General features: G+C 38.4%; 1 protein-coding gene across 1 annotated transcript in view; it reads left to right on the top strand.

Moving 5' to 3' along the window:
• The window catches only part of SGK1 (serum/glucocorticoid regulated kinase 1), a gene marked incomplete at both ends in the record, with an annotated part of 106,585 nt that overhangs the window by 64,984 nt on the left and 19,562 nt on the right, over positions 1 to 22,039 (top strand). The window contains one exon of the mRNA XM_079716158.1: positions 14,139 to 14,214. Within this exon, the coding sequence (XP_079572284.1) occupies positions 14,139 to 14,214 (76 nt within the window). The remainder of the gene's footprint in view (positions 1 to 14,138; positions 14,215 to 22,039) is intronic.

Raw genomic sequence — 22,039 nt, 5'->3', positions numbered from 1 at the left:
TAACATAATATGGGTAACATTTCTCTATACCAACAAAAACATTTCAGAGGCACCATGTGAACAGTGGCTATCTTTCTTTACTCAATCATTTCCCCATTAAATGTTAGGTTGCTTCCAGTGTTATTTTTGGCTGCGTTGGGTCTTCATTGCAGTGCGCGAGCTTCTCACTGCGGTGGCTTCTCTTGTTGCGGAACGCGGGCTCTAGGTGCGAGGACTTCAGTAGTTGTGGTGCATGGGGTTAGTTGTCCTGCAGCCTGTGGGATCTTCCCGGACTAGGGCTGGAAACCGTGTCCCCCACACTGGCAGGCGTATTCTTAACCACTGCACCACTAGGCAAGCCCTAAAAGTATTGAGAATCTTTAAGGTCTTAAAATACATCACAGTAGCTTTCAGAAATGTTTTGAAAATTAAAATACAATGAACAACCTATGAGAATACCAGGTTTCCTAAACCCTTGTCAGCATTGAATATTACCAAATAAATTAGTTCTGTATATTATTATGAATATAATTTTCTTTTCAAACATGAATATTCTAACCAAATACCATCATTGCTAACCTTGTCTTTTTATATGGGGAAGAGTCAAATACGTATTATTGAAAATATATGAGCAGGCATTTTCCACTAAGGTTTCCAATGAGTAGCTTGAATTATTTGAGGAGTGTAAACCAGTGCATGGTCTTCAGTTATAACCTACCTAAATAAAATCCTTGAGGCAGATTCTCCATAACATCGAAGGCTAAAGTATAACCCATCTCGAGGAGAGTTACATAAACTGTTGTGTTCTGAACTGCTTTCCTCCAGCCTTATTCAGCAGCTCAGATCCTGTTAATTATCACATCAAACTCTTATGCCCTGAACTAAATACCTTTTTGCATACAGACGTTTTAGTGGCTTAAATTGGGGAACAAGGTATTGGTAAAAGAAGTGTTGAGTTCAGGAAAGAAATTACAAAGACTCTAATCAAGACTTTTCCTTTTCTTTTTACCTGATTTACCCATTTCTGACCCTGAGGCCCATTCTTTCTCTTCTCTACAGAGAGCAAAGTTCAAGATGTATGTGTGTAAGCATGCACGTACACACACACACACACAGAGGAAATCACTGCATATATATATATGTGTCTATGTGCGTGGGCCTTTTCTGGAAGACCCATGAGAAACTATTGGTGGTGATTACTGGGGTTTGCTATTGGGGACAGATAATCAGGAATAACCTTTCCACTTAATAATAAATTTAGTGAAGAAATGGATTACTTCCATGAATGCTCAGAAAAGATATTCTTCTATCTCCTTTAAAAAACTAAGCATATTTGACCAGTATAAATGGAATTGGTATTTTTGTGGTTATAGAGCAAATGTAACAGGATGGAGTGACGTTAGCAGATGCTGATGTAATAGACTGTTCAGATTCATTTTCCTTTATGCACTTGAATGCTACAGGTTTACTCTTCTTGGGTTAAAATACTCAATGGAAAGAGTAAGGGAGGTTTGGGAACCAAGTTGAAGTAACTAACAAGCACAGTATACGTGAGACAAAGCCTTGCCATAAATCTACCCCCCAGTATCTCTCTTGTGTGACCCCAGTGATTTGTAGCAACCAACCACAGCAAGTACAAGACCTGAATTTTCATTCTCTTTGTAAAGAGTATTTGGAACTCCCCATGGGAGACCTTGGGATACATAGAAAACAAAGTAACAAAAGCAATCATCTATATCTGTTTGCCTAGGACACACTTCTGTTTTGAGCAGAATTGAGTAGTAAGATATGTATAAAAGTAAAACTATGGTTTACCTTTCATTTATATACCAAGTATCTATTGATTGACTACTGAGGTTGATGCTAGCTAGTATGCTACTATGTTAAGGCACTGGAAATTGACTGGTGAATAATTCAGAACAGAGTCCTTTTTCTACAGAGTTTCTAGTCAGGGAAGATTTAAATTATAAGTTATAAGCAATAGAAAAACTTTGTTTTATTCAGGAAGTATACTTTTTGTGCCTTTTTTTTTTTCTTCCTCTCTTTTCCTTTTTTGAACTTCTATTTCCTGGAAATAGAGAATTGTCCTTAATTAATTTTTTAGCATTACTTTGTGAAAAGGTATCCTATTTAATCATCTTTATTTCCCCACAACAAACTAATAGTTTAAATAGTAATATATTTTACACCATCTTTGAAGAAAGTGAACACTGATGTTATTGAGAATAAATTCCATTTATTCTTCTCTTTCAAATAGGTTTAAAAGGCAGATATATGCCCTAACATTCCAAAGAATAAATTTCAAATAAGATTTTATTAATATACTCATGTACAATAGTTATAATCTAAGTCATTTGACTTCAAGTATGTATGTATTTGGAGGCAGTGTGGTATAGAGATTAAAAGTCTGGGTTTGGGGCTTCCCTGGTGGCTCAGTGGTTGAGAGTCCACCTGCTGATGCAAGGCACACGGGTTTGTGCCCCGGTCCGGGAAGATCCCACATGCCGCGGAGTGGCTAGGCCCGTGAGCCATGGCCGCTGAGCTTGCGCGTCTGGAGCCAGTGCTCCGCAATGGGAGAGGCCACAACAGTGAGAGGCCCGCGTACCGCAAAAAAAAAAAAAAAAAAAAGCCTGGGCTTGCTAGCTGCATTTTCTTTTGCCAAGGTACCTCAGTTTCCTCGTCTGTAAAATGGGGATAATGATCATAGTACCTTTCTCATAGGGACGCTATGAGCATAAAGTGAGTTAGTTAATGTGAAGCATATAGAACATAATGTGTTTCCTCTTTGGGTTTAATTGTAGTCTTTTGCCCTAGAAGGCTGCAGGTTATTTATCTCCTTACAAGGTTTTCCAGCAGTGCCCGCTGCTTTTCTGGCCTGGGTGAGAGATGATCTCCTTGCTTCAGTCCTTAGATAGCTCACAGATAGACTCAAAGGGACATACACTCAGGGACACACCCTCTGGGACCAGGAACTAAGAATGCAGGTTGGGGGGATGGGCAGAGGGCTGGCTCTTCAAGATTGTCACTAAGCTGGGGAGGGGGGAGGGAGTGGGGTACAGATAACTAAGAACTTTGCAAAGCTTTCTTACAATTTTTATTTTTCCCCTTCCCCTCTTTTATTCTGCCTTCACTTGGTTACTGTAAACCTTTGACTGTTTTCCAGAGTTTTAACAAATTTAGTTGACAATTTTTGCTTGCTTTTTGATGTTTCTGTCAGGTTACAGGAGCTTGGAGGGGCATACTCTGTCATTTGGCTGATGTCACCTCCCTGGATAAGATTTTAAAGGTTAACTTGTCCATACTTCCTTTTTCCCCCAAAAGGAGACAACCCAGAGGCTGTTCTGAGGATAAACTGAATAATGAGATAATTAATGTGCCTGGCCCATTGTAACATCCATTAAAAATTTTTAGTAATTATTATGCTAAAATATAGTGTGACTTGAAATGCATGATATTCTAAGTCTAGGAAAACTTCAATACCAGATTGCAGTGACCTTTACTTGCTTTTTAAGACAGCTAAGGGTAGCACCATTTCTTCCTCAATAGTAGTCTCTTGCCTTTAACTATCTGGGATGTCTATTTGATCCTTGGCCAAACTCTGGATCCACAATTGTATTTCATATATATTACAGGATCTCTATAAGGAATGATAAAATACAAAATTCATGTAAGGATTTCCTAGAACTCACTGAAAAACAAATAGGAAAGAAAATATATACAGAAAGAAAAGGCAAGGGGCTTCCCTGGTGGTCCAGTGGTTAAGACTCCACACTTCCAAAGCAGGGGGGTGCGGGTTTGATCCCCGGTCAGGGAATTAAGATCCCACGTGCCATACGGCGCGGCCAAAAAATAAAATAAAAAGAAAGAAAAGGTTAAAGTAAAGCTGCATATGGAAAATACCTGCAAAGGGAAACAGCTCATGCAGGATCTTCTTGGAACACGCACAGACTCACACTTATTCTGCTTACTTCCCAGAAGTTAAGAGCTCGAGTGATCTGGCTGTGATCAGAACCTGCACCCCTTACAGTTGAAATTTACTACTTAGTAAAACTATCCACTTCTCCACAAGTTATATAGATGTTTTTCATTCCCTGGACATTCCCCCACTTATTTCCCCATGGGCCTAATGACCTACCCACTGAATACCAAAAAGATGTTGGATAAAGAATCACTGTCAAGATGTATGATTAACTTGGCTAAATGCTAAAACAGTTTCGCAATGAAAACCTTAATCTCTGCCATTCAAAACTTTACAAAAGATGTATGCACAGTGGTTTTGCTTATGTAAAAAATGCATTTCATAATTGTCATGTATTGTTTTTAACATATGTTTCATATCAGATACAAGAAAGGTCAAATGAGAGCTAAAAAAATGTTGGCCGGATTTGCTATGAGTGACTCTTCCAGCACATCTGGGAACCTCTGTAAAAAATTAACTCAACATTCTGGACTCTTGGGATGGGCAGATTATTAACTGTTTTTGCAGAAGCACTCTGTGCAAGCCAAGGCATATAAGAAATATTTTTAGACCTGTAGACCATTAAATACTGTACAGTTAGCTTACTGCATGAGAAAAACAGCAGGTACTTAAATGGAGATGTCTAGTTCCATTCACAAAGGGAAAAATAAACCATGCATTTGTTGGCAATGGCATTGGACAATTTAGACTCTATGGTTAAAGTGTTACTGGAAAATTGAATATCAGCCTTTTTTATTAAAATAAAATTAAACATTAAGAATTATAGCACAGAGCAAATTATAATCGTATTGGCCTTGAATCTAACATAGCTTCTGTATAGGTAAGCAGTGGAAATATTTCTCCTAGAACCTCACACAAAATCTAGATCCAGATTTCTACTTTTTTCTCTCCTCCTGTCAAATACGTTTTTGGAGGTAAGCTCAGGCAGAAAAATACTAAGAAATATACTGTCATTTGCAATGAGAGATTCAAAACATTTCTCTTTTGCCCAGAAAGCCTAGGAGTGGATGTTTGTTCATCATTTAACTCAGGCCTGGGAATCATTCTTTATATTACCTTTAGACAGTACAGTGACCCTGAAATAGCCATATTTAGTCTCTTCCCTGTACGTGGTAGATAAAAACCACTTAATCCCTGTTACTTCTGTGTGGCAGAAGTTGGTTTAAGTATGTTAGAGATTCCTGGGGAGCTTAAAAATATACTGACTCCCCAGTCTCTTCTCTTCTTGCGTTGGGCCCTGACACTGGTATGTATTTTTTAAGTTCCTCATTGTAGTGTGTAGTCATGATTGAAAACCACTGGAAAGCAATGTGTCTTAGATGGAGGAAAGAAAAATCTAATCATGGACTAGACATGGATCAGTCATGGACAAATCCAAATGATTTATTGAATGAAGTCTGAATCTATGCAAAGAGTTTTGAAGATTATCTTTTCCCAGCTACACGGTGTGTTAGTCAGACAATAACCTGATAAATGAAAAGCCAATCATTAATAATTTTTCCAATAAATATACTTAGTAGCAGAGTATAGCTGAAACAATTTTCTACATCTTTATGCAAAGAAAAAAAATGGTTTGAATGATAATGTCAGGAGCTAAATATCAGGTCAGGTCCCAGCCTTACTGCTGGGCTGGGGAGAAGTTTCTTTCACTCCAAATTATTTACAGGAGCATCAGCTACTCTGAGCTGACCCCACTCTAAATCACTTCAGGCCCCCAACACCAGGAACTTAGAAGGGTTAAAACACTAGAGGAAATAAAGACACATGTTTTAAGCCACTGCATTTTGACATAATGACTATCCTTTTCACTCAAATAGCTTAAGTTGAGTGGGATTTATAGTCTTCATTTTTAATTGTTTAGAGATTAATAATTCAATCATTCAGCAAGTGTTTGTTGAATGCCTACTATGTGCCAAGCACCCCTTTAGGACTCATGAAATTTACAAGAGACCATTGAAAAAAATGAAGAACAAAATTATATATGAGATGGTGTTAAGTGCCGTAGAGAAATATAAAGCAGGAAGGGGAAAGAAGTTTCCATTTTAAACAGGGTGTTGGGAAAGGCTTCCCTGAGGAGCTGACGTGTGAGCAGATAGATATCTGAAGGAGATGAAAGTTATGCAGATGTCCAAGCAAAGAAAGTTCCAGTCTGAGTGCTCAGCAAGCACAATGCCTAGGAAGAAGTCTTTTTACTTTTGCCGATATTGTTTGCACATAGATAATTCAGTTAACACAGTAAACTTTTTCTACCAAAAGATTCTCTCTTCCAGCCTCCATTCTAAGTCATGATACTCCTGTTAACATGTTTGGCTATATAATCATGGATAATAATAACTCCTACCTATGACTGAACCCTAGAAGAAGCTAAATCTAACCTTAAATCTAACTGTAACTTTGCCAATTTTTCCAGTAAGAAAACTGAGCCTAAGAGAGATTATGTAACTTGCCCAGGGTCACATGCAAGTCAAGTGTGGGGCTGCCATATTTTATTCCAGGTCTGTCTGACTCCAAAGCCTATGCTCTAAACAGCTATATCTTATTATTTCTATCAACTTTTATCTAAAATAAACAATAAATGCAAGGAAGTTTCTCTTAACCATGGTGGATGTATTATAAACAATATAAATAACTTTTGTATCTCCTTCTGTAGGTCACTTTACCTCCTCCTTCAGAATCCATTTTCCCATCCATTAAATAAGGAGCTGAACTAAGTCATTTGTTAAATCTGTTCTAGCCACAAAATACTATGATTCTATGATATATTCACTTTGGCCACTTTAACATATTTTGAGTCCTACCAAATCAATGACATAGTCAGTAAACATGCATTGATTGCCTATTCTGAGCCAGGCACAATCTACAAACTCCATGACCCCAAATAATTTTTACTTAAGAATTTAATTATATGCTTTGGTATAGAATTTATAAAGGTTTGACCTGGATTCCAGTCAAACCAGCTCCATGTTCCTGCTTTGCTTTGTGTTTTAACTTACAAATGCAGATGTGTATTGTTGATTCTGGCAATATTATTAAAATCTGTAAGAAGGTGGACTACTTTAAAGCATCTAAAAGGACCATATATTGCCCCACTCCCTACTCATGTTACCCTATTTGTTGCCTCTATCATGCTCATCTCAATCACCAGCGTTAGAAAATAAGTTCCATGAGGTCAGGGACACATCCATCTGCTTCCCATCTAAGCATGTGGCTCCTAGTACTGTACCTACTATACCATAGGTTATCCACTAATATTTACTAAATGAAATGTATAATTAAATTACTTTCAAAATTGAGGATAAACCCAATTTTTTTTTTTTTTTTTTTTTTTTTTTTTTTTGCGGTATGTGGGCCTCTCACTGTTGTGGCCTCTCCCATTGCGGAGCACAGGCTCCGGACGCGCAGGCTCAGCAGCCATGGCTCACAGGCCTAGCCGCTCCGCGGCATGTGGGATCTTCTCAGACCGGGGCACGAACCCGTGTCCCCTGAATCGGCAGGCGGACTCTCAACCACTGCGCCACCAGGGAAGCCCCCCAAGTTTTAAGAAACCAATATCAGCTCTCAACTGACATCCTGAAATGTAACAGTGGAGACTTGGACTCTAAAATCACTAACTTAAGCTACATTACTCTCTAGTCCTCAGTTTCCTCATCCATAAAGTAAGCAGCAAGGAGAGAAACAGTGTCTTCCAGCCCCCCAAGTCGCTGATCCTCTGAACTCTACCACTGGTGTAGAATATAGAAAACATCTAATTTAATAGAGGTTTAACCTGGATATCTTGACTTTATGAAACTGAAACACTTGCTGGGCCAGGCAGGAGACATAAATAAGCAAAATGGGTGGGGTGGTTAATTGCCTTTAGCAATTCACAGTCACAAGGGCTAAACTGAAAAATATAAAATCCCAGTAAGGACACAAGTGAATTAAAGCCACAAAAGGAAGAACAGTTATCTAGTCGCTTAGCATCACAGTATCTTCAGGGGCAAAGAATAGCCCCTATGCTCCATGTTATATGGATGTAATTATCCTTAAGCAACTGAATGAGGATGAGTCACTGGCTTGTGGAGACCTGCATGATAAGACTTGTGATCTCTGATGGGATTCCTCGACTAAGCTGTTGATCAGACTTCTGCTGTCCTTGTCCAAACTGTCATCTTCATGAGGGTGGAGGTTAATGTTACTAGATCCGCAGACTGTGGGATGTTTGCTCTAGTGAAATAGTGTGAGTGGATTCTCATCCTGCCCTGTGTGCGGTGGAAGATTATAGCCCGAAGGTGGAGGCCAGAGAAACCTACCTGCACATGCCTATGTAAGTGAAACCTCACCGCTAGGCACCCAAAGGGGATCTGGTCTGAGCAGGTTAGAGATGAGCAAGTGCTCCTAGGAGGACTGAAGACCTAGCACATGAACAGGGGACCACATGTGCTTGGAAAGCCCGCCATGCTAGGTTAAACACAATACAGAATCGTCCCTTTAGCTGTCAGCGACTGTGGACTGCTGGGACCACACACCAAGTTCCAAAGTTCTGAAATATGTTGGACTCCTCCATCTTCCCTCATGTTCAGCCATTTATCAAGTCTTCCCAAATCATTCCAGCTGCCCTCACTTCCATCCCTTCCTGCCCATATTCACAGTCCCCATGCTCATCCTGCTCTCATCCACTACCTTCTGATGGTACAGCAGCCTCCTAATCTCCTCACTTTGGGTCTTTTCTGACTCTGGCCTCTCACACAAACTGCCAGGGCTCTTGAATTTCCTCAGAGTGAAGCACTCATTGGCTTTCAAAGCCATCTACTATCTGGCTTCCACCTAGCTTCCAATCATTTCTCCCAGGAGCCTTCTACTCCCACGAAATTGTTCAACCAACAGTTGCTTAAATACACCTTGTTAGGTTTTGCTCCCACACCTTTATTTGTATTGTGGTGCCCACTTTGGATACTTTTCTACTGGCTGCTCACCAATCCAACTGTTGCCAGTATTTTTTTTTCTTTGGCCGTGCACCGCGCAGCATAAGGGACCTTAGTTCCCTGACCAGGGATGGAAATCATGCCCATTGCAGTGGAAGCACAGAGTCTTAACTACTGGACCACCAGGGAAGTCCTGCCAGTATTTTGAAAACCTGTCAAATCCTCCCTCTTCCGTGAAGCCTTGCTTAACAGCTTTGCCTACACTATTGCTTCTTCCTTTAAACCCTGACCAAAATTAATAACCATACCACTTTCTTCATATTGGGTTTGGAGGTACTTTTTTAAAAATTTATTTTAATTAATTAATTTATTTATTCTTTGGGTCTTTGTTGCTGTGTGCGGGCTTTCTCTAGTTGCAACGAGCAGGGGCTACTCTTTCTTGTGGTGCACTTCTCATTGCAGTGGCTTCTCTTGTTGTGGAGCATGGGCTCTAGGCATGTAGGCTTCAGTAATTGTGGCACACAGGCTCAATAGTTGTGGCATACGGGCTTAGTTGCTCCACAGCACGTGGGATCTTCCCAGACCGGGGCTCGAACCTATGTCCCCTGCATTGGCAGGCGGATTCTTAACCACTGCACCACCAGGGAAGTCCTGGGAGGTATTTCGTATCAGGCTGCATTATGGCTTTGTGGATGTCTATGTGCTGTTCCCAAATAAGAATATAAAGTCCAAATGATCAAGTTTCCTTTGTGTCCGTATAAAAACCAGGGTAGCATCTTTTTTTTCCTTTTTTTTGCCTTTTATTATTATTATTTTTTTGCTTTATAACAAATTTAATCAGTTATACATATACATATGTTCCCATATCCCCTCCCTTTTGCGTCTCCCTCCCACCCTCCCTATCCCACCCCTCCAGGCGGTCACAAAGCACCGAGCTGATCTCCCTGTGCTATGCGGCTGCTTCCCACTAGCTATCTACCTTACGTTTGGTAGTATATATATGTCCATGCCGCTCTTTCACTTTGTCACAGCTTCCCCTTCCCCCTCCCCATATCCTCAAGTCCATTCTCTAGTAGGTCTGTGTCTTTATTCCTGTCTTACCCCTATGTTCTTCATGACATTTTTTTTTTCTTAAATTCCATATATATGTGTCAGCATACAGTATTTGTCTTTCTCTTTCTGACTTACTTCACTCTGTATGACAGGCTCTAGGTCCATCCACCTCATTACAAATAGCTCAATTTCGTTTCTTTTTATGGCTGAGTAATATTCCATTGTATATATGTGCCACATCTTCTTTACCCATTCATCCGATGATGGACACTTAGGTTGTTTCCATCAGGGTAGCATCTTAAACAAATTCTTAATAAATACATTTTGGATGTAATAAACCCATCCAAGAGAAAAAATCAAGGAAGGCTTTTCTTCCTCCCAGATACACAGAACTGAATTCAAAATTAATGCTTGCAGGACGGTTTTACATCCTGTGATAGTGTCCAAGGGACATTTCTAAAGTCTTACTAGAGCAATCTGAGAAGCAAAATTTCATTTCTCTAAAGTGTTCTTGCTTACTTCTGAACATCATGGAACCTGAGATGGGAAAGAAGGAAAAAACCAAAGATCCCACTGTGGCTTTCGTGAAGGGTCTTGTGAAGGGTCTTGTGAAGCCACTTGTGAAGGGTCTTGTGACGATTCCGCAGGACTGACACCTGATATAGACTTTTCTTACTTCTGTGAAGTACCTAAAACTATGGGAGTGAGTTTTAGGGCATTGCTTACAAACAGTTGCAGTATATATAATTATGAATGAATTTGCATAAACTTGTGCTAAAAATATACGCCATGAGCTCTATAGATAACTTGCTGTGGGTATTTTGGTGCTTGGGAATCATGAAAAAAAACAGCATGATAATAATACTTCCATGATAATAACACAATGAGCAAGAAGTCTTTTTTTTTTTTTTTTTTTTGGTACATGGGCCTCTCACTGTTGTGACCTCTCCCGTTGTGGAGCACAGGCTCCAGATGCACAGGCCCAGCAGCCATGGCTCACGGGCCCAGCCACTCCATGGCATGTGGGATCCTCCCGGACCAGGGCACGAACCTGTGTCCTCTACATCGTCAGGCAGACTCTCAACCACTGCGTCACCAGGGAAACCCCAAGAAGTCGTTCTTGATGACTCTGAATTTAACAGGAACAACTTCAACAATGTAGAAGATTTTTCCAACAAATAGTGAAAAAGAATTATTCATAAGTAAATGAGATTTGGAGGAATGATGTTTATTTGACACAAACATCACAGAAACACAAGATTATTAGAGCTGAATGCAGGAAGAATGCTCGTACATGGCAAATTTCCCAAATGGGTCCATAGTTATAAAATCAACTAGGACTTTCCAAATAAAAAAGTGTGGATAAATAGCAATGAATTTTTTTACTTTCACTCTGTTAGATTTATAGGTTCTTAGAAACATTTCAATTACTCACATCTGGAAATAATGTTTGTAGTCCTTCCTGAGTTGTTCCTCAAAACCGATTCCTTATTTCAGGGGCTATTATCTGGCCCTGACCTGGAAGCTCCTAGGTGATTAGCTCACAGGCCAGAGAAGGTGTCTTCTGGGGTACAGTGATCTCAATAAAGAGACTTAAAACCATTTCATGAGGAACAGTGGAAGGAAAGAGGGCCAGCTAACCTGGGAATGGAAGACTGAGGTGAGACATAACAGCTACTTTCTAATATTCTAGGTATTATTTTATCAAAGAGAAAGTAGATCTCTTCTATGTAACTCAGGAGTGAGCTAGAACCAGTGAGGAAAGTTTCAAGGATCCAAACTTCTGTTCAATTTGCAAAGAATTTTCTAACAAAGGGAGTAATACTTGGTGGAAGAGGTAATTCCTTTGAAGGAATTTAGACTGGCACTGCTTAGTGAAATTTGAGGGATGTTTTTGCTTTGCCACTCAAAATGGTATCCACAGGTAAGATGGGAATAAACACACAGACCTACTAGAGCATGGACTTGAGGATATGGGGAGGGAGAAGGGTAAGCTGTGACAAAGTGAGAGAGTGGCATGGACAAATATACACTACGAAACGTAAAATAGATAGCTAGTGGGAAGTAGCCACATAGCACAGGGAGATCACCTAGGTGGTCTGTGACCACCTAGAGGGATAGGGAGGGTGAGAGGGAGGGAGACGCAAGAGGGAAGAGATACAGGAACATATGTATATGTATAACGGATTCACTTTGTTATACAGCAGAAACTAACACACCATTGTAAAGCAATTATACCCCAATAAAGATGTTAAAAAAAAATGGTATCCACAGAATGGGGCTGGTCTACACCTTTTTTTTTTTTTTTTTTCCTCCTGGAGATGTATATTTTAATGATTTTTTAATCACAATTTGACTCCTAAAATGATGGGTCCTATCAATTAAAACAAACTACATTACCAGGAAATCCATTAATAAAATGTAGACCACTTACATATTTATGTATGAAATATTTTATGTGTGTATCTGATGTACTAACAAACATAGGATCATGATCTATTCCTAGATGTTCTTGTTGGGGGAAGGGAGGTAAGAACACAATATGAAATCTACCCTCTTAACAAATGTTTGTGTGCAATACAGTAATGTTAACTATAGGCACATGTTGCTAGGCAGATCTCTGGAACTTAATCTACTTACATAACTGCAACTTTATACTCAATGTATGGCAACTCCCCATTTCCCCTTCCCCCAGGTCCTGCCAACCAACACTCTACTTTCTGCTTTTACATGTTTCACTAATTTAGATGCCTCTTATAAGTAGTATCATGCAGTATTTGTTCTTCTGTGTCTGGCTTATTTCACTTAGCGTAATGTCTTCAAGCTTCATTCATGTGGTTGCATATGACAGGATTTCCTTCTAAGTCAGAATAATATTTCATTGTATGTGTATACTACATTTTCTTTATCCATTCATCTGTCCATAAGCATTTAGGTTGTTTCTACCTCTTGGCTATTGTGAATCATACTGCAATGAACATAGGGGTGCAAAGAACCCTTTGAGATCTTGATTTCTACACGTTCCTTGGTATTAGTTCAGGACAAGAGAAAGAGCTTGTGCCAGATTGTAAGTGGACACACTGCTTCCTTCCTCAGTAGAGATTTGCTATGGAAAGAAAATGTCAACAGAACTAAACAATGTACTTAGTGACATTCTTGCTGCAATGGAAGGAATACTTTGAGTATTTTGAGTACTTTGACTATGGCTGCAATGGAAGGAATTTACCCATTAAATAGTAAAATACTAGAGAATTTTCACAGTAATCAAATTATCACACTACAAAATATATATAAATGGAACATCCATTTGAACACTAAGATTTATATTTCCCCAATTGAATATATGTTTGAAAGTCACACATCACAATTATAGAAAATTGCAACAACAACAAAAAAAGGATCATTACCGTTCCCTGGTATTTATTGAAGGATTCTATTAGTTGGATGTGATGTGCACCAGGCAGAGTCTTTAGGTTGACTAAGTAATACATATTGCATATATGCATGTGCTACTATTTAAAAAGAAAGATTCTGTTATAATTATAAAAGAAGAATTCATCTTAAAGTGCAACTGAATTAAAAGTAGCTCTTTCTTATGTGCTTTCCCAAGCATATATACTAAAAGTACCATCTCGGCTACGTAGAAGTCCAAAATGCTTTTTATTTTATTATTTTTATTTTTTTGCCCACGCCACACAGCATGTGGGATCTTAGTTCCCTGACTTAGTTCCCTGACCAGAGATGGAACCCGTGCCCCCTGCAGTGGAAGTGTGGATTCCTAACCACTGGACCACCAGGGAATTCCCCAAAATGCTTTTTATGTGATGGATATTCTTACATGAAAATGCTTGCTAATCATGCAGGGCCTCTGCATCCAGCTGTGCAGTTTGTGTTATGTAAAATGCACAGAATGAGGGAGCAAAGTAGGAGGCTGAACTCCAGCCCCCATGAGCCCTGGCAGTGAAACCATATCAGGCGTAGGGTCACCATCCATCCCAGTTTGCCCAGGACTGAAGGGTTTCCCAGGATATGGGGCTTTCAGTGACACAACCAGCATGGTCCTGTACAAAGCAGGCATGGTTGATCAGCTTAATCAGGTCACAGATGCACTTTATGTTCTAGTTTCAGCCTTGGAATCTTTTCTGTAGAACTGTAGGCCTGAAACAACTGAAACAATGAAGCCATTTTTTTCACATCATTTCTTTTCTCCTTTTGTTTTCAAGGTGAAAGAGCCATGTAATCATGCCAACATCCTGTCCAAGACTGACCCAAGAACCTTCTGGACTAATGATGACTCAGGTATTATTGGAAAAATACATTTTGGCCTTGTGATATATAGAAAGCATGCGGCGGTAAAACCCCACACAAAGGCAAGGTTTAGGGGACATTTTTGGTTCTGCATGTTTGTTTCTTTATACATAGTCCAACACTTGAATGTACTTCACAACTACTTTTTTATAAGTCCCTTTATTTTATCTTCTTTTTCAATTTCTAAAGCATGTATACCATTAAGTACAGCTTGATGAATTGTGAAATACATTCAAGTGTTGGGGGAACAAACCTATGAGTCTATTTCCTGGAGTGGAGGACAGAGAAATAAGATAAGATGGGCAAATATACTGATCCAAGAGTCTCTTCCAAGGGAAGGAAGGGATTAAAAACCCTAAGGTGAGTCATATTCCAAATACTCAGTGGAGGGCAGGTATGACTTGCACTATCAATCCCGAAGTATAAATCTAATCAGAATCAGAGGAATACTACTTTCTGAGATCGGAGAATATGCTTCAGGTGTGTAATTAAAAATTACACTCAGACCAAGGGTAGGTATGTTTTTATAGGAAACTGAAGACATAACATCTTTTCATCCTTTTCCACAAACACATTGAACCATGAGGCCTAATGACACCAAGTAAAGACACTAGAACTGAGAAGAGAAGGTTCAGTAAAAGAAACAAAATAATTAAGAGGGTGATTCTAAAGCTTTCACCTTCTCTAATTAAATAGGGTCTAATTAAGTGGAGAATTGTGGTGATACCTAATATTTGTATTAGGTCTCACGGTTTGTATATTTGTATAGATCTCAGTGTGTTCACAAAAACCTAATTTAGTGTTTGGGCCAACCCTATGAAATAGAGGGGCACACGTGAGAGATGAGATCAGATGCTGAAAGAGGGTAGCTGACATCCAAAGCTCATGAGCAGAGAATGTCAGGACTGGGAGGGGGATGGAGAACCTGCGTGCTCAGTTCTGTATCACTCTTCCTAGGAAGAAGCAGCTCTCCTCTGAGAAGCAGCATGAGCTAAATTGGTGCTTTAATCTTTTCTTTATAAAAGAGAGTCAGAGACTCTGCCTATCAGCAGAAGCAGGAGGGGTTGGAGAGGGAAAAACACTCTGCTGCCTTTTTTTCAAAGACCAGGCTTACAGTAAACTTATTATCAATTTCATCTGTCAAAAAAATTGTTCTGTCTTGTTTTATGTCCTTTGAAGAAAGATGAAGAAACATGAAAGTGAATTGGCCTATTTATGCCATCATTGTGGTCCATTAGTAGTACAGCCTCAAAATAAACAAGCTGTCCACCGGCTAATACTACTCTTAAGATCTACAGCACATATGCTGTGAAGGAGCCATGTAGAACAAAACATAACAATTAAAAAATGATTTTTTTTTTAGTTTTTTAAGGAACTTCCATACTGTTCTCCATAGTGGCTGTATCAATTTACATTCCCACCAGCAGTGCAAGAGAGTTTCCTTTTCTCCATATCTTCTCCAGCATTTATTGCTTGTAAATTTTTTGTTGATGGCCATTCTGACTGATGTGAGGTGATACCTCAATGTAGCTTTGATTTGTATTTCTAGGAAGACGCAAGAGGGAGGAGATATGGGGATATATGTATATGTATAGCTAATTCACTTTGTTATACAGCAGAAACTAACACACCATTGTAAAGCAATTATACTCCAATAAAGATGTTTAAAAATAAATAAATGATTCTTAAAGTTATGCAAAGAGAATGGAATTAGAAGGGAATCTGTACAGGTCAGATCCAGAAAATTCTGCTTAGATACTTTTTGGAGCTGGAGAAATTATGTTACAAGAAAAACTACTGCAGAACGTGTACAGAAATAGTAATAGGAATGCTCTGGATTTACTCATCTTAAAAACTTTAAAACAATTTTTATTGTATCTTCAATGGGGTTACAAAGATAGTATCATTTCTGTAGTAGCAGCTCCCTTAATAAAGATCCTCTCCAATAATTAATTCTTAGACTAAGGTCTATGTTTAGTGCTTTGGTGGGGAGAGGTAGTTGTTCAGTCAATGACTGAGACATGGGTATTAAAATCCCCACCTATGGTGGTAGAATTATCTTTTGCTTTCTAAAATTCAGACAATTTTTACTTTATATATTTTGAAGCTCTGATGTTAAGTACATACACTCTTATAATTGTTGTAAGTTCTTGATGAATTGTGTTCCTCTTTATCTCTGGTAAAAGTCTTCATTTGAAGTCTTTTTTTTTTTTCCTGATATTTATATAACCTAGCCAGCCTTCTGACACCTACTCTTCATGTGATATATTTTTTCTATCCATTTACTTTCAACCTACTCTGTCTTATAGTTAAAGTGCTTGTCATATAGACCTCATATAGTTAGGTTTTCCTTTTAAAGACTATCTGACAATCTCTGCTTTTGCTTGGAATGTCTAGATAAATTACACTTAATGTAATTGTTAGATATAACTATACCATCTTGGTATTTGTTTTCCTCATGACCCTTCTCTTCGTTTGTTGTTCTTCCTTTTATGACTTCTCTAGAATTATGTGAGTATGTTTTAGAATTCAATATTAATTTATCTATTGGCTTAGTGGTGGCTCTAAGGATTACAATTAATAACTAAGTTTTCACAGACCATTATAGAAAAGTTCAAACAGCATAGGTCTATTTATCCCACTACTCCTCCCATGCTTTACATTATGGTTGTAATATATATCACTTCTACATATGAAATTAAACCAATGGTATAATGTATTTAAAGGAAAACCATCCTTTTTATTTTCTGAGAGGTTTACTATTTCTGATGCTCTTCATTTCTTCTTGAAGATCCAATTTTCCTCAGAAATCATTTCCTTTTAGCCTGGAAAAACTTCTTTTAGTGTTTCTTATAATGCAGTGATTCTCTGGCAATGACATCTCTCAGTTTTCTTTTATCTTTATGATATGGCTTTATACATGAAAATATTTTTATTTAATTCTTGAAGGATATTTTTTTCTAGATATAAAATTCTAAGTTGATGACTTTTTTTTTTCTTTTATCGCTTTAAAGATGCTGGTCCATGGTCTTCTTCTCTCTATAGTTTCTGATGAGAAGTCAGTGATGATTTAAATTATTGTTACCCTGAATGTAATATGTTGTCTTTCATTGGCTGCTTTAATTTTTTTTTAATCTTTGGTTTTTATCAGTTTGACTATGATGTGTCTAGAATAGAATCAATGTTCTTTAAGATGTAGAACTCTGAAGTTAAACACTCTTCTAGTCTATTAGTAGTTTTCTTAGAATTTGAATCTGAGGGATGCAATTGTTTCTGCTGTAGTTTCTACACTGAAGCATGCCCTTTCTTCATCAGGACATCAGCACCCCAACAAAAACTTCTCCTAGATGCCTTCAATTCTGTTAGATGTAAACACAAGCTAAAGCCACTCCACAGCCTTCTGCAAATTTATAAGCCTGCAAATGGATTGTTTATGAAGACAATATTCTAGTCATAGTATGAATTTTATTAGAGTAACTTTTCCCAGTTCCTGAAATAATTGTGATAAAATGGTTCCATCATTTCCTCCAGCAAATATATTTCAGTGAATGGATTATTTCCATTCAAAGCCAGCCATCATCCGAGAGTATTTTACTTGTTTAATCTAATGTATAGTCTCAATACGCAGTTTAAGTAGAGTTCAATATTGGAGGTAACTAGTCAAGATTGCTTGATAGAAATAGAAGTTAAATTTAAAAATCTTTTGTTTTGAAGTAGGGAATTACTGAGGGTTAGCTCACCCTGAAATCTGGTGAGATTGCCTAGATTTTCATACCCATTATCTTTTTGCATGACTACCAGAGGATGGGGCTGGCATGCTCAGTTGCCATATGCAGATATGGTAGTTGGAGAAACAAAAGTAATTTTTTAAAAGCTTTTTTTAAAAACATAATATGAAAGTAGCATATGTTCATCATAGGAAAGAAATGGAAAATTAACCACCCATAATCCTCCCACCCACACTTTTTTTCATTGGACTTGACTCTCTTGTGCATTCCCAGCATTTGTTCTGACAAAAGCAAACAGGCTGCACAAGTTTAGTCTCTTTCCTATTATCTTTGTTTTTAGGCCTTCAAACCTGATTTTTTTGTTTTGGCACACCTTTGTTTTTCAATTGCTGGTCCTTCAGCAGCCTGTAACATCCTCTTAAATGAGAATTTCAAGGTAGGATGAGTTTCCTCACACTTTCAGAATGTGTGTTTTTCTAGGTGCTATTATTGGCAACACAGATAATGGGCTTTACTTAGAGGAAGTCAGATAATGAAGCAGTTAAGCAATAAGGTTTGTTTTGCAAGGGCCATGATTTTAACTGGGCACCTGTTTTGCCAGGTAGGAAAATGTAGCTCCCTGATGTTCTCCCTGGGCTCTTACTTGAAGTCACCTTTTAACAAAATGCAATCCTACCCTTGGGATGTTCAAAATGTCTAGATTTCTTTCAAGCAAAAATTAAAGAGGAAGATTCATTATTGTGCAAATTTTTTCCAGAAGGAAAACTAAATTTTCCCTATATTTTCAGGATTATCATTATTTCTTTATATTTTTTAAATGATTCATCACATTTTAAAATTCAGCCCAAATTTCTGGGGATGTAGAAATCAATATCAAGAGGTATATTCATATTTATATGGGAGCAGTAATTTTTGTACCAAATGTAGAAATGAAAAGATGCATAGTTTGAAAACATAGGGACTACAGAAATATTTCAGTGTTTCAGAGAATACATAAAGTTAGATCATTGCGTTAATATAAGGAGAGGGAGGACTTCATTCCATAGATCTTTCAAAGTGGAGAAAATATAACTTCTAGATTTTTTTTCTTAAAAAGCAAAACTCTCATATTTAATATCCAGAAAACTGTTGCTTCATTCCTCAAGATATGGAATTATCTAACCCCCTCACCCTGCCAAAAAAAAAAAATGTGGGAAAAGTTCAACACAATCTGCTTACACAGAAACTTTCCATCTGATACTTGTTGGCCAGTGTAGACTTTGCCTCTTGCTATTAGAGATAAACCATTTGGTAAAAATCTGTGGATACAAGAAGCTCTCTTAAGTAGACTGACCTCATTACTCAGGTCTTAACTAAAAAAGGTAGCTATCTCAGTAATGAAAGCCACCTTACCCACAGTGAGAAATTCCAAATATCACATAATGCCACCCATGGGAGCAGAGATGGAGGTAGGCTTTGGAAAGAACAGGGACACGCTTCTGGCTGCTTCTGACTTCCCCTACTTCTGCCGCTCAAAGCTTTCAGAATCAAACTTGGTATTTATTCCCTCCATCTTAGATCAGGAAGCCAAAATCATTGTCAGTTTTCTGAACCGCATCTCTTTCAGCCAACTGGACTCACATCAGTGCTGACCAGCAGACCATCTGGCCATGCTTCCCAGTGAGCCACGCATGGAGCAGCAGGAAACTGCTCAACACTTTACTTTCTGCTGTGATTAGTGCTGTGAGCTCTTGAGTAAGGCTGCCTGAGTTTGCCACCAAGTTCAGTGCTTATTACCTGTGTGACTTTGCAGGAATGATTTCACCTTTCTGTGCTTCCATTTCTTTCATGTGCAAAAATGGAATATTATAATAGATCATAGTTTTGTGAGGGCAAAAGGAGATAATTCAGGTAAAGGTACTTAGAAGTCTGTCTAGCATATAGGTAGTGGTCAATTTATGACAGCTCATTTTTTTACTTGGAGAAAGAATTATGTCATTTATACAAACCTGAACACTCATCCCCCCGCCATATATAAGGTCTACAATCTATGGGTTGAAAGAAGAATACATTTTATTTTGTCATTACTCTTACTATTTCATACTTTTCTGAACCCATAACTTGTTTTTTTGCTTCATTTTGTTTTTTTCTTCTCTCTGAACCAAGAAGCTCATCATTCACCGTCTTCTGTTATCTGGGTCCCCATACACAGCACTGATAAGCTTCCTGAAAATAAACATATGGCGGACCATAAAACCCTCAAACTGGAAAGAACCTTAGACATCGCCTATTCATTTAGATAAAATATTGCATTCTTAAGCAATGGTCCATAAAGCAGAAATGCACTTAGTTTTGCATGACTTTAACCATTTACAATGGTTTAGAGGGTTCCCAGGTCAAGGACAGGTTGTTTATTCCAGCGAGTAGCGAAATGTCATCTCAAAACTTTTCTGTTTAAAGTTACTTAGAGTCACGCACATCTAGCATTTAAGTTTGAAAGCAAAACATCAAATCCGATCCTCATGATGGTCCTGCTGCCTAGTGTGTGAATGTGTAAACGTGTGACTAGAGACTCATCCAGCTCAGCGCAGAGAAGCCCCCTCCCTCTCTCTCGCATTGTGTCAGTTAAGTTTTACAGTTGGAGCAGTCTGTTTCTCCCTTTGTTAAACTCACAACTTTCTCTTCCTCTTGATTATGACCAAAATTACTCGTTATTTGTGCTGTTTGACTCAAAGCTAAACTAGCAGTTTTTTCACAATTTTATTTTTCTGATTCCCCAGCATTCTTTTTTTTTTTTTTTTTTTGGCCTCGCTGATTGGCATTCGGGATCTTATTTCCCTGACCAGGGCTCGAACCCGTGTCCCCTGCATTGACAGGCGAATTCTTAACCACTGCACCACCAGGGAAGCCCCATAAGTTTGTTTTTTATGTCTGTGGGTCTATTTCTAGAAGTTCATCTGTATCATTTGAAAAAAGGATTTTAGATCGTTTAGATCGTTGCCTTAATATCAAAAATATTTTATCTGGTCAAATATAAACGTAGTTTGCAAAATTTGAAGAAAAATTATTTACAACTTTAAAATTGTATGTAATAAGGAGAATGGGCCAATGACATGAAAACAGGCTTTCCCTTGGATGAAATGGCCCACAGAGAGGGGTGGGTGCAGGATAGAGAGTGACGGATTAGGAAGGGAGGGGTGGGACGGATGGGTTGGAGCCTAGTGAGAGGGAGGTTTGTGCGAATCCAGGATGCCCACAGTAGAGAATAGAATTAAAACTTAGGCAGCAGTGAATCACCAGGAGATGAATAGATGAGGTGCGTTTTAGAAACCTTTCCAATCACACGGTGTACCATCCTCTGGGTTTCCCATGCATGTTTTAGCTCTAGGAAGATTCCCCTGAACCTGGAGATTTGGGACCCATGGAATGGGTAACCACGCAGTATTACTTTAAGTCTGCATTTCCTCACCCAACCTCACCAATCCTCTCAGTCCCAAGAGTGTCCAGCCTTATGTCTCATCCAGCTGTGGGTCTAGATGTGGTCAATCCAGGTTGCATCACAGCCCCTGAATGAATTTTGTTAGAATTTCTCTCTCTTTCACTGTCCTTGTTTTTTTGTAATTTATTTTTATAATGGGGTTTAGCTGATTTTCAATGCTGTGTTTATGCCACTTTACACCCACTTGATTCACTTACAGAGAGATCTCAATAAATACTTTTTAAGATTAAAAAAAAAAAATTTAGGGCAGGGAGCCCCAAGCAAACTCATTGGTAAAGTGAGAGTTGATTGAAGTCAATTGATTCTAAGATTCTTTCTTACTCTGAAACTCCTTTATTCTATGAAGGTGTAAATTGATAACAAAGAGAAAACACAAAAGGATTTAGAAAAAAAAGTGGTTTAGGGTGGGCTGGGGCCTTTGGAATAGACTTCAATGAACAGTGTATCTCGGAGAACTCTGACCTTTTTTCCTCAGAAGCACGTGGCAATCAGCTCTTTCCACTGGTTAAAATTTTGGCACTTAGAGGAAAATTTTACATTAATATTTCAGCTGCACTGTTCTTATAGGTATTAAATTACATAACACACTTGAGTTTTCAAATTGTTCACC

The sequence above is a fragment of the Hyperoodon ampullatus genome, assembly GCF_949752795.1.
Source record: "Hyperoodon ampullatus genome assembly, chromosome: 12".
In the NCBI taxonomy this organism is placed as follows: domain Eukaryota; kingdom Metazoa; phylum Chordata; class Mammalia; order Artiodactyla; family Ziphiidae; genus Hyperoodon; species Hyperoodon ampullatus.
This window is presented reverse-complemented; position numbering and strand designations above follow the sequence as displayed.